General features: G+C 42.0%; 1 protein-coding gene and 2 non-coding genes across 4 annotated transcripts; all 3 read right to left on the reverse strand.

Moving 5' to 3' along the window:
- Positions 1-6545: 6545 nt before the first annotated feature.
- slc25a3a (solute carrier family 25 member 3a) lies at positions 6546-13304 on the reverse strand. Of its 2 annotated transcripts, none has more exons than XM_049760629.2 (8): positions 13146-13304; positions 12588-12754; positions 9758-9882; positions 9319-9498; positions 8676-8857; positions 8197-8369; positions 7363-7473; positions 6546-7000 (listed from the first exon to the last, which is right to left on the reverse strand). In XM_049760629.2, the coding sequence occupies exons 2-8, from the start codon at positions 12721-12723 to the stop codon at positions 6843-6845; spliced, it is 1065 nt and encodes a 354-aa protein (XP_049616586.1). In that variant the 5' UTR covers positions 12724-12754; positions 13146-13304; the 3' UTR covers positions 6546-6842. The 2 variants fall into 2 exon arrangements, with proteins under 2 accessions (XP_049616586.1, XP_049616587.1); XM_049760630.1 differs by lacking the exon at positions 9758-9882 and adding an exon at positions 11695-11819.
- LOC125992564 (small nucleolar RNA SNORA53) lies at positions 7120-7325 on the reverse strand. The gene has a single exon (XR_007489671.1). It is a non-coding gene; the product is annotated as a small nucleolar RNA SNORA53 (small nucleolar RNA).
- On the reverse strand, positions 8439-8642 carry LOC125992563 (small nucleolar RNA SNORA53). Its single transcript, XR_007489670.1, has one exon. It is a non-coding gene; the product is annotated as a small nucleolar RNA SNORA53 (small nucleolar RNA).
- Positions 13305-13319: the final 15 nt, after the last annotated feature.

The raw sequence follows: 13319 nt of genomic DNA on the forward strand, positions 1-13319 counted from the left end.
GGGAGGATGCCAATATGGGAGATCGTGCGCAAGAGGAGTCAGTCCGACGTGACGGTATTCAGACTCTTTTTTTTCCAAGGCAGACAGCGTGGCATTGTCTCCTCTGGTAAATAGTTGAGACAATATCGTATTGTCACTTGTAGGGATTACTGAGCAAGCCATTAGCACCTCTGAAATATTTGGAGTATTCCAATGAGCGCTTTGAACAAAATCCCAGGACGTCACTTCCTCTATACGGATCGCGACTAATTCCTTTGCGGTTGGGAGGCGCTGATGGTGTAGGGCAGGAGTGTCGAACTCATTTTTGTCGCGGGCCGTATCGTAGTCATAGTTTCCTTTGGAGGGCCATTATGACTTTCAACACCTTATAGTATATATACAGTATAGGCGACACAATAAACTGATAAATAACTAATTTTGAAATCAGACTAGTGAAAACTGTTTAAATATTTTAAAAAGATGAATGCTAAAAAAATAGCAATTTTTCTATTTTTTTATAAGTGAAGACAATTTGTAATTTCAGTGTTGACACATGTAGTCGAAGCACAATTTGTTTTCGTTGACCTCATAAAATGATTTGGTGGGCCGTGGCTGGCCCCCGGGCTTTGAGTTTGACACCTATGTTGTAGGGGTACACTTGCCTGTCTTGTGTGCCGACGCCGTGAGTTCGATTCCCGCATATGACGGTGTGTGTGTGTGTGTGTGTGTGTGTGTGTGTGTGTGTGTGTGTGTGTGTGTGTGTGTGTGTGTGTGTGTGTGTGTGTGTGTGTGTGTGTGTGTGAGCGCGCGTGTGCGTGTGTGCGTGCGAGAGACAAAAAAATATTTCCGGTTTGGACGCTCTTTACAAGCAAAGTTGCGTAAACAACGGAAACATACTTAAAGACACACAAAACTGACAATGTTACATTTTTTTTAGTAACTAGCCCAGTTTGTTTTTTTTTATCAGGAAAATGAAAAAAGGTAGTATGTTCTAGTTTATCAATTCATTTTGCAGAAATAATGAAACAGCTAATGCCTTTAAAAACGCCCACTTCTAATTAGGAATATAGGCACGCACCCCTCCCCTCCATGTCTTGGTTGATGACGTAACGGAAGGAAGCAATCACAATTTTCCCATTGGAAATCACTGTTTAGCACGTCCACCTCACAGTTAGGAGGGTGCGGGTTGATTACACCCCCCCCCCCCCCGGGTGGAGTTTGCATGTTCTCCCCGTGTCCGCGTGGGTTTTTCTCCGGGCACTCCAGTTTCCTCCCACATCTTAAAATCATGCTTGGTAGGCCAATTGAGCACTCCAAATTGCCCCTAGGTGTGAATGCGAGTGGTTGTTCGTCTCTGTGTGCCCTGTGATTTGTTGGCAACCGGTTCAGGGTGTCCCCCGCCTACTGCCCGATGACTTTTTATAAGAGAGGCTTTATGTAAGCTGAATTGTTTATACGTTGTTATATATTCAATTGAAATTGGTATGGGTTCAATTGACTGACATTTCCCCTGACGTTTACGTACCACCTCCGCTTATCCGAAAAGGAGGCGCTTTAAACGGCGACACTCAGTTGAAGGGTCGGCCCCCTTGCTGTGGAAGTCTGGTGTTGTCAAATCTTTCCAACAAGCCAACCTCCAGGGGTTGTCTTGCAGTTATTTATCCCAAATTTAATTGGAACAGGGCAAATGGCAAGCCTCCTTGCTGAGCAGCGAGCTTAATATTTTTATTCTTTGGGAGTACACGTATGATGATTCGTACTTTTGGCATGTTGCTATACCTACAATGCATGTATTAGGCATTTTTGCTGCCTTAAACATTTAAAAAATACTGTATCTTAAAACAACAGGACATGGACTAAGCATAGTAAGCAAACCAGAAAATAATAGTAACAGTCTTTGCTTCCTTCTCTGGCGTAGTCAAGCTGATGTGTCAATCAAGCAGACTCCGCCCAAAAATACTGTTAAATTACTTCTGAATTCTTTTTTCTGGTCGGAATCGTAGTATTGACATCAGTTTTTAATACAGGCCTATCAAATAAGCGCCAATGTTGGGCCCGCTTTATTGTCCCTTTAACTATTGGTGGCTGGTATCAGTAGCTTTATTCAGTCGCTGCTACCTTGAATGAACTGATACCAATACTTGGTGTCGACACCCTCAGTCACGTATTCACAGATTTTTTTTCTTCAAAGTTTTTTTTCTATATGCAGGATAGCCCGGTGAACTGTAATAGACTGTAATTCGTGAATCTCCCATAAAACTCTGGCCAAACACTGGCCAAACACAGAGGGTCTTTGTGACCGTTTGCAACCTTGAACAAACCCTGATGAAAAATTAAGATGAAGTATATTTCGTATCCTGCCTTCAATGCGCATTGCATCATTGGTGTCATCCATGTGTTGAGAACATGTTGTACCCTGCACCCCCTGCTGAGGCTGCACACGTCACCATGATGGCGGCTCTACCCAATAGGACGCCGAGGTAGCGCTTCCCTCTATCCAATGGGATTAGAGGGAGCTCATCTCTTAAAGGCTTCTTCAGAAGCTTTTGTGTGGATGTTTGGTTGCATTTGAACCATGCAAAGAGTGAGAGCGAGAGGGGATGGGTGTGGGGTTAAGGAGGCGGGGCTGTCGTGCTATTACATAACCACACAAAGAGTCATCATGGAATGCCTCACGGGATTATTTTATTCACTGGCTTTGAAATGTCCTCTATGTTCACATACACACAGGGACAAAATTGTTGTCAGGGAATGAAAGAATAAGTTGATACAAAAACAAACATAAAATCACAATAATACTAAAAATAAATGTTTTCTAAATTAAAATTAACTAAAGAAAATCAACAACAAAAGATATAATAATATTAATAAAAATTAAATTAATATTCTCTTTCTGTACTGACGTGGCACCTTAAAATTATGCTAAAAGAGCACACAAGGTTAGCATTAGCTTCAGTCTAAAACTCAAACTAAACCAAACTAAACAAGAAGCTTGTCTTTGTGGTGACTCAACTCTCTGTATCTTAGCATACTTTTCCAGCGGAAAAACAACCTCCAATCACACACGCACGCACGCACGCACACACACACGCACACGCACACGCACACGCACACGCACACACACACACACACACACACACACACACACACACACACACATAAAAAGGCCCCGTGTTCATGTGACCGAGAGCAATACCAGTACGCTCGAAAGCCTCATGGCACAAGGCTGTAAAATCAATGAACGCATGAATGCACCAACGATGACGCCTTTGTTCTTGGTAACTCTTTTGTTTGTCACCCAGGCTTTTAAGCATGTACAGTCTGTGTCATGGGGTCAATAGGATATTTAAAAGCAGAAGTAATTTGAGCTTTCACAGTGCAAAAGTACAGTTTCCATTGACAATGTTCCCCTTAAACTTTGATTTTAATTCAGAATCGCTTTAGAGCACAGGTGTCAAACTCAAGGCCCGGGGGCCAGATACGGCCCGCCACATCATTTTATGTGGCCCGCAAAGACAAATTGTGCATCAAATTCGTGTGTCATTACTAGAATTGCAAATTGTCTTCGCTTTTAATATCTTTTTTTTTAATATATTTGACCAGTTTTTACTTGTCTGATTTGAAAACGAGTTATTTGTCAGTTTGTTTTGTAGCTTCTACTGTATATAATATGAGGTGCTCATACATTTATTTGGGTTGACAGTCAAAATGGCCCTCCGAAAGAAGCTATGACTACAATGCGGCCCGCGGAAAAAATGAGTTTGACACCCCTGCTTTAGAGTCATTGAATTAGAAGACAACTAAATCAAGCATTGACCCGAGAATCAAGCAGATTCTGACATAATTGCAGTTTAAGTATAAACTTATTTTAAATATACATATATTCCTAGAGAAAACAAATCTGTTCCAGAGCCAGTCTACCTTCATAAAATTGGGAATATGTTTTTTTTTACTTTTATAATACGGGTACCGTATTTATTCTAATTATCGCCCAGGGCGATAATTAGAGAAGGTTTATGTCCAACTGGTTTATTTCAACTGAAATAATTCTGTTGTCCGATCGCCAAGGGGCACTGAAATGGGCGATAATATGTATATTTTCTTTATGTAGTATGCAATACCTGCATCTCACTGGTGTTCTTAAGGAACGCAGCATACTTCAAACGCACAACGACTGCGCGCAATGGCCGATCGGAACGGCCACTCGCGATGGCCGATCGCAACGGCCGCCCGCAACGGCAGCTCCAAAGCCGCACACTTCCTCTCGGTTGAAACTGCAATGGCCGATCGGAGTTGCCGCTCGCAACGACTGCGCGCTTTGGCCGATTGGCACGGCCGCGCGCAATGGTCGATCGGAACGGCCGCGCGCAATGGCCAATCGCTGCAATTTTAGCAGCATGGGCGATAATTAGAGGTATCAATGTTTTTTATTTATGTCATCGCTAACACACACTGGGCGATTATTAGAATATGGGCGATAATTAGAATAAATACGGTAATTAGCATCTTTTTAACTCATAGTGTAAAAATACGTAAACACTCAGTTAATACTTGATGGGGTTTTTTTTAACTACAGACTTATTTCCTTTTCTTTTTTTTAGCATTTGACATTTATTAAATGTTCAAATTTGTTCGTAGCATTCTGACAAAACCGTTTTGAAGGATCCAAGCCAATGGGACACCGAAGTAACCATAATGTCACGTCTCGTCCCCAACTGCTCCACTGTGTCTGTTGTCTTGGTTTCTGTCTGTGTGCTCGCCCCTCCCCTCCTGTGTGCCCATGATCAGTGTGATTGTTCCCACCTGCCTCTCGTTACCTGTCGTGTATAAAAGTCCTGTCTGCCCCTCACTCCCTGTCGGATCATTGGTTGCTGTCGTTCGGGGTTGTCGTACTGTCTTGATGCCGTCATGTCCTGCTATCTTCTTGTTTCACGTCCCGGTCAGTCAGTCAAGTTATTGTTTGTTAAGTCATGTCAGTTTGCCTTTTGAGTTGCTTCAATAAACCCTGGTCCAAGCTGCACTTGGTCGTCCTGCTCCATGCTCCACCCCCGACCGTGACACATAAATTACTTTTCCAAAGCAGAATTTCTTCATTTTTGTTTATTTATGGAGTAAGAATGTCCACAAATTTCATGTTGATATGGTATTAGTTTCATTCCGTGACGAAAACATAAATCAGCACTTGGAAGAATATGTCTGCAAGTGATTTATTTTAATATGGGAAAGCCCTTACAATCGATTCAGTCTTATAAGAATGACAACCAAAAAAAAGCAATTTTATCTTTTTGTCAGTGTTCTGTAAAAAGACAAAAAAAGTATGTGTACATTAACATAAAATAAATTACAAAAATAATAAAAATTGAATATTAAGATATTCAATCGGAATTGTGTGAACATCTAGCCAAGACTGCCACCAAACAATCCTTGATGTACCACCTAGCTATAAATCGGCCTTATATACCTGTGTAGTTTTGTGTTATCACAATTTTCTACTAAAAACACTGTGGAAATCATTTTAGAGCTTTGATATTTCCTTGAACGGCATAGTGGTAACACCGCGATCCCACACAAATGGCCTCCATTTCCTGTGACCTCTCCTCGGGAGCAGGCCCAGTTAGGCGCATCTTCTTCCCTGCAACAGCCAGCAACAAGGTTTGCAGCATACAAACTGCCTACTTTATGAGCGACCAAATGGATTCTAATGATGGTCGTGTATGTGTTGCTATGACCCAGGCCAGGCATGCTTACCATTAGATGATGCAGATGCCGATGTTGCACAGACATCTTTCCACATGTCACACATTAGGCTTCACGCGTTGTGGTAAATGGGGCCCAGGGGTGGTTGATATTTCAGGAAATATCACTATTGATATTTCTGACTGTATACGCAGGCCTCTTTATATAAAAGTGGCACATAGAAAGGCTAGTATGTCATTCCATACAGCGCTACCCACTGGTCAGCTGTACGGGAAGCATAACAAGTCGTGGAGAGAAGCATGTTTGACATAGCATTACCAAATAATTAAAATTACTGTACTTTTCAGGGGAACATGAACAATTCTATTCTGTTCTATGTGCATCCACTTGTGTAAACATGTTAATCTGGTTTATATTGTGTTTAAGCAATAGGAGTTAGGCAGAAAAATCCATCCGTTTAGCTGTAGTGCTATTTGATTTTCATATTTGCATGTCCATTATCGCCTTTGTGAGTAAATATTACGAATTTGATGATTTAGTCAGAGCTCCATCATTAAGCTTATAATGTAGTAAATAAATTGCATTGATATGTACAAAGCTATGACGTATATCATTAGTAGATTCATAGATCAAGTATGATAATGTGCTCAAAGCCCAAAACGCAGGCACATTATCCTGGCTGGTTTGGTATGAGCTTAAATGTGTTAGTTTGCAAATATAAATAAGCAAATTCAGTTTTGTTGCAATTTTGTATGAATTTTTTTTTTAACATTCCCCAGGAAGTGTTTTTAATTGCCATTCTCAAATCACAGGTGCAAACTAAAATTCTGTTTTGTTGCAAATTTGTATGGGAAAAAAAATATTGAACATTCCCCAGGAAGTGTGTTTAATTTCCATTCTCAAATCACAGGAGCAAAATAAAATGACAAGTGCTGCACAGCAAAGAAATATTCTTTTTCCATCTTTTTTGGTGACTAAAGATCAACAACAGGTTCTTTTTATTACATAATTTTGTATGTTAAATATACAGGATAGTTACAGCCCCATTCATTGAAACAGCTGGACTGAGGGCATAAATATATAAAAATGCTGTGCGCACTGACTGCAAGTTGAGAAATTAGTTGTCATCTGTTGATTGCCATCTCATAATGGTGGCCGTGATGCTATTACTCTATGCCGAGCTTCTTCTTCAGGGACTCGGGCATCTCAGGGGGAGGGGGGCGGGGCAGACGGAAGTAGACCTTGACTGAATCGTAGATGAACCACTGCAGTGCTGTCAAAGTACCGATCATGATGATACGGGCAACCAAACCCTTCCACACACCTGCACAAAATGAGAAGCACAACAAAATACACAAATATTCTGGTGACAAATTTCTGCAAATCAGTTATATTCTACTTGAACACAACTTCTATGAAGGCCTTTGACAGATACACTTAATAGTTGTCCGTCCACCAAGCTAGCAACACTGGGAGATGCCCTGCCTTATTGAGGACAGGGTTGCCAGGGGTGCAGGTAAGCCGGGGAACAGGTAGACTGCTCTAACACGCCAATGACTCAAGCACCTCCAATTGTACAGCCGCAAAGCTGCAGAGAGGCTTAGCTCAAGAGCACAGCGCCCTCTAGAGGTGGATCTAAGGAGCGTGTACTGTCGCTCAAACCCTGTTTAAATCCTTGAAACCCACCTTTGGGACCGAGCTTCTTGAGGACCTGGACAGCAGTGCTTCCCTTCTCCTTGTTCAGCACAGACACCACAGAATCAGCAGGGTGGGACACGATGGCGCAAAACACACCAGCTGTACGCAGAGAGATAGAAATCACTTTAATTACTGCAACTGGATTCAAAAAAATTTTTTTTTTTTAAAAACCCATCCTCTATTCTTGATATAAATCATATTTGTCATTGGCTGGACAGTAGCAAAGAGTCAATCGTTTTACTATTTGTTCAAATGTCATTATTTGAGGTAATGACCGGTTACTGTCAGCCTTAATCACGGCAATAAAACAACAAACTTGCTGTTCGTCAAACCAAACATGGCCAGCAGAACATTGAGCCAATGAAGAGAATTTGTCGACCTAATGGCTTTGGTGTACTTTACCATTAATTTACCAACAAATGTAAAATTAATAGCAGGGATTTTCAATGCCATGTCTTCGCTGTCCGATGCTAGTTTGAGTACTCAGCTCTTGAGTAGCAATGATGAGCAAGCACTGATACCACGAGTTCATAAATTTTAAAGAACGACCTACTATGTATCCCAGAATAGCACTTTTCCTTAAAATTGCACGAATTTTAATTTTCTATTTCTTAGAACCTGATTGAAAACGTGGCCACAATAGAGTGCTCGTTACTGGTATCAGCCCAACATTGTGAGTACCGGTACCAGACCAAGACCATTCTTAATTAATAAACCAATATGTGCCACAGTGAGGCATAACAATATTTTATTTTCTTAAATCTATTTAAACTCAAAAAACTTTATTTAAAGCCCTACGATGCCATCCCACGCTGTACTTACCGATGTAACCGGCCACAAAAGTGACCACCAGCTGCTCGGATTTGCTGCACTCGCTGCGGGGCTTGGGGACGACATGCTTGTAGAGCATTTCCACGGTGCGCTCAAAGCAGGCAAATTTCATCATGGTGTACGGAATCTGCCTCATCCACAACGGTACCACCCCCTTGTAGAAACTACAAGGTTGGAGATTTGAGCAAGACGTGAGACTCCACAGTAATTTTGTTTCAATGCAAGCAAGTCCAAATGTCCATTCCCCTGGCTAGCAACACTGGTTGATTTCCTGTTTTTACAGAACAGGGCTCCCAGTGGTGCAGGTGACCCGAGAAACAGGTAGACTGCTCTCACACGCCAATGACTCAAGCACCTCCAACTGTACAGCCAGAAAGCTGCTGAGGGCATCCGCTGAGAGCAGAGTACCCCCCAGAGGTGGATCTAAGGAACGTGTGGTCAAATGGTCAAAAAGCAGTTGGCTCACTTACGCCCAGAGACCCTCCTCAGCGTACATCTTGGGAACGCACTCCCGGAGGGTGTTGGCGTAACCCGGCTGGGTCTGGATGCGCACTTTGACAGCCTCCATAGGAGCCAGAGCAATGTCAGCGAAGAACTCAGCGCTGGCTGAGGCAGCGAGGTACAGAGATGTTCTCCACATGTAGGTGTTCTCCTGTTTTGCAAGATCACCAAAAATAGAAACCTAAGTACAAACCTGGTTGTTTTTCTAACAGATTTTAGGACAGTGGTGTCAAACTCAGCCCTGCGGACCAAATCTGGCCCACATTGTAATTAATTATATTTGGCCCGCCAAGACAAATTCTGCATCGACTGTGTCAAAACTAAAATTACAAATTGTCTTCACTAATAGAGACGTTCCCAGCAAGTTTTATTACTGTTCATATTTTAAAAAAACTGAACAGTTTTTACTCATGTCTGATTTCAAAACTAGTTAATCATCAGTTTGTTGTGAAGACTATACTAGTAGACATTCATACATTTATTTGGGTTGACAGTCGTTCATACATTCATTAGGGTTGACATTTATAATGGCTCTCGGAAAGAATCTATGGCTATGATGAGGACTGCAACAAAAGTTAGTTTGACACCCCTGCTTTACGACGTTGGGCAAACCTCTCCAAGAAGGTCACTGTAAAAGATCTTGAACACTTCATAGAAGCCAAACTTGCAGAGGCCCTGCATGGAGTAGCCGATGAAGGTCGGCGCCCAGCCCTTGGCCAAGCCTCGAACACCGTCCTCCCTCACAGTGACGGAAAAGCCATTGCCGATGCTCTTGTACTTGTCGGGGTTCACCTAAAAAAACAGAAGCACCCCAGTAAGGACCATAGCGTTGCATTTCCTGATCCAATTTCACCACCCTGCAATTTGGCAAGTACTTTCAATTGCTTCTAAATGGTGGCTGTAATTTAGAGGGGGATTTCAAATCAATAAATATTTATTATGAATATGGTTTACTGTTTCATCACAGCTCTAATCTGGCACTAAACCATGAGTTTGGAGTGTCTTCTGGCAAATTGCAGCCACTACTGAGGGTAGATTCTTCCATACAAACCTGCAGACGACACTTGACAAGGTCGAGGGGTACTACCGCCGTGTGTGTGAGGCCGCAGCTCAGGATGCCCCCAAAGCCACACAGGGCGTAGTACTTTGAGGAGCCAAACTCACAGCTAAACTCATCTGTGGTAGAAGGGGACAACATACGTGCAACATGCAAGGGTCACATGCAAAACACAAAAGGAATCAAAACAACACCAATTCAGGGCCACATAAGGGAAGAGTTTTCAGTATTGTATAAAAAGAACCACAAATCGTTGTGGATCTGTTAACTGTATTTGCACCTTTCCACTGTGCAGTAGTGACTCGACTGGACATACCTTAAGTTATTGCAGTAGAGTATCCACTTTTGAGGAGGCTAATTTGAATGAGATTGGGGGTGTGGCCTAGAGGGGGCCGACTGTAAGCACTAGTCTGGGAGGTTGTTTTCCATGTGATTACTTTGGTGTTGATGAGCTGCAATTTACTTTCGAGATCAACTTTTATTTTGGGTGAGCAGAGGAGTAGGGTGAGTCACGCATAGAAGAGGTGGGGGGGGAATACTAAAATAATAAAATAATATATATATATATATATTTTAAGTTAAAATAGATTGTGCTTGATGGTGGCAGTTTGATTTTTCGCAAATATTTGACAATTGGCTATTCGAGAGCACTGACATTTTTGTTCAGTTATCATACTGTCAAAATTTGATATCGGTCCATGCCTAGTTGGGACACTTGGACACAGAAAGTACGAGTCGCATCAGGTTAATCAGGTACCAGACAGTGGAAAAGGCAGATTATAGTTTCAATTCATTTTCAAACGGGACTCTTCCATTTAATGTGGCTGTCTCAAACATGCCATCATTTATTTGTTGGACCACAAAAAATCTCATTGACAAGTGATTTTGGTATGAACTTCAATGGACCACATTGATATTTTAGAAGTTTACAAGTGCACGAGGATACCTCAGAAGGTTTCTGACTTAATTAACAATTAATGCCAAATTGCATATTAGTCAATACACAAATTTGTTATTACGCCCATATCCATTGTGGAATATGTTAGGGTTTTCCAGGTTATCTTGATCCTATGATTATGTTGGAATGTAACCTGTAATACTTAAACTCGCCTGTCCTGTCTTAACAAAAGTAGTAGAACAAAGTGACTAGCTGCAGAGGAAGCAATCAAAGTTGTTTAGTTCACACAACATCGTGAAGGACCCCCTGCTGTGCTTTGATCAGCCAGGGGCTTCGGCCATTTGTCTACTCTGACCCCCACTCTCACCCCCACTCTGTTCCTCCTAATAAATATGCCCTTGCAGGAAGGAGACCTTTCAGACTTCATTCCTTCAACGAGTGAACTCTCCACCTGCAGGTGTCTAAAAGAACTTGCTTGTCTACCGTGTGGTTCTTGCAAAATAAGTTGGAGTGAGCAAATCTCTAACAGAATATGTGCAACCAATCAGTGTGGTCAAAGAAGTTTGTGTTTTCCTCACCAACAATAATCAAATTCACATTGAAGCAATTTCTTGAATTATAACAATGTGACATGGAATAATTGTATTCAGCAGATGTATTTTCACCTTTCAAATCAGTCTTACCTGGCGGGTTAGAGACTATGCAAAGAAATGTCACCTCAGGAAAAATATAATCCATTATTTCGCATTCAAAATTGACTGGAAAAAAAGTTCTTTCCAGTCAATGATTATATCAGCCTCATAGTTACCTTAACCTACACTGACACCACGTGCGTGCAGTGGGCGTAGACAATCAATGAGGTACGAGGCATGCAGCCATCGAATGATCACTCCAATATGCATGCCAGGGGCAGGGGTGGAGATTTCAAAACTGGATTATATGCATTTTTACATGCAAATTCGAAACTTAAAAAAAAAAAAAAAAACGTCACGGATGGAGTACAAAAACTGAGCTGAAGGGGGGGGGAACAGACCTGCATTCGGCATTTGACCAGATCGAGGGGAACAACTGCTGTGTGTGTGGTGCCACAGCTCAGAATCCCACCAAAGCCACACAGGACGAAATACTTCCGAGAGCCAAATTCACAACTGTCTCCCTCTGAAGGAACAGGTTAGATTTAAAAAGGGGGAAAAAAATCCATAAATATATGATATTACACAAAAAAAAAAAAAAAAAAAAACCTAACAAAATCACTAACAAACCAACCGGTTGGTCTGATAAACTAAAAGGCCGTAATGAAAAATAATTTACAAACTTAGTAGAATTTAGAAATGACCTGCAAAAGCAAAGGGCAACGGTGTTGTCAGAAAACAAAGCTGAGACTTCCAACTTGATTATTCATCCAAGTCAAAGATAATAACATCAATATTCTTGACAAAGTCTTTGAAAAGTTGCTACAGTCCTCCAAAAAATTGATTGGGACACTGTACTAGCCTTTTATTTTATTTTGTTTAGACAAAATATATAGATCTTACCTTAAAACTGTACTGCTTTTACAACCAGGCCTATATCCAAATGCCAGGACAATTTGTTCTCATTTGACTACAGCGCTTACAATTTGGTTACTATAGAATGAATGCAACGTTGTCATAATGTCATCCCACACCCTTTTTTGACACTATATGAAAGGGAGATTGTGTGCCCTTCCTTGTCCTACATTAGCAGTTTAGCTTTAGCAAAGGCCTGAATACGCATGCTGCCTATGAGCACCTATTAAGAAATGTTGATATGCATTACACAAATACTAGCAAGTAAAAATAAACAAGGTCCACGATTAAGGAGCAATGTGATAAAAACGGTTGGCTAAGCCAAGGCCGACAACGAGAGTTTAGAAGACGGCCTGGGGGGGGGGGAGTAGGTCGTTACCGTCTGCCGTAGCGGCTGCCGCCAGTCGGCGTGTCCTCTGTGCACTCTGCTGAGGTTCCTCCACTTTCTGGAGCGCGAACAGGGGGGCGCTGAATGGATTGGCCCGGGCCAGCTGCGTCAAAGTCGAGGGATACATGCTGGTGGTCCTGCCCGTCCGCGGAGCTGCGCTGCAATGAGCAACAGGTTTGCTATGATTGGGTTGAAGCTACCCACCCCCCACCGAGCAGCATGCACGAATGAACTTTATGTAATGTGAAATAATATTATTAATTTCATCAGTGATGTTCAAAGAACACTAAACTATTCCACTTGGTGACGTTTATGTCGTTAAATGACTTAAATCTACCTGCCCGGTCACATACATTCATGTCCTAGCTTGTATGCTACACTGCAATGCTAACTTGACCGCTACAAGGTGGAATGGTTGCCCTGTGCCACCCACGTAAATAAAAGCAGTAGCTTATCTTTTGAAGGTGGTGACATGTCAGGAGATGCCAACCAAACATTATAATCTTGATATTTCACGCAGTTGCTTTTAAAACGATTAATGTAACTTACTTGATGTGCGTCTTAAGATGGCGTCTCCGCTCAGCTGCAAACCGGCTGCTCCAAGAGAGAGAGAACGACCTCCGGTAGGGCTTTGTCCTTTCGTGACGTCACAGTTCGTCCTGTGGGAGGGTTATCGACTTTCTCTACGCTGCAGTTTGGATGCAATAATACTTGAGTCTACCT

This window comes from Syngnathus scovelli, chromosome 22, assembly GCF_024217435.2.
Source record: "Syngnathus scovelli strain Florida chromosome 22, RoL_Ssco_1.2, whole genome shotgun sequence".
NCBI lineage: Eukaryota > Metazoa > Chordata > Actinopteri > Syngnathiformes > Syngnathidae > Syngnathus > Syngnathus scovelli.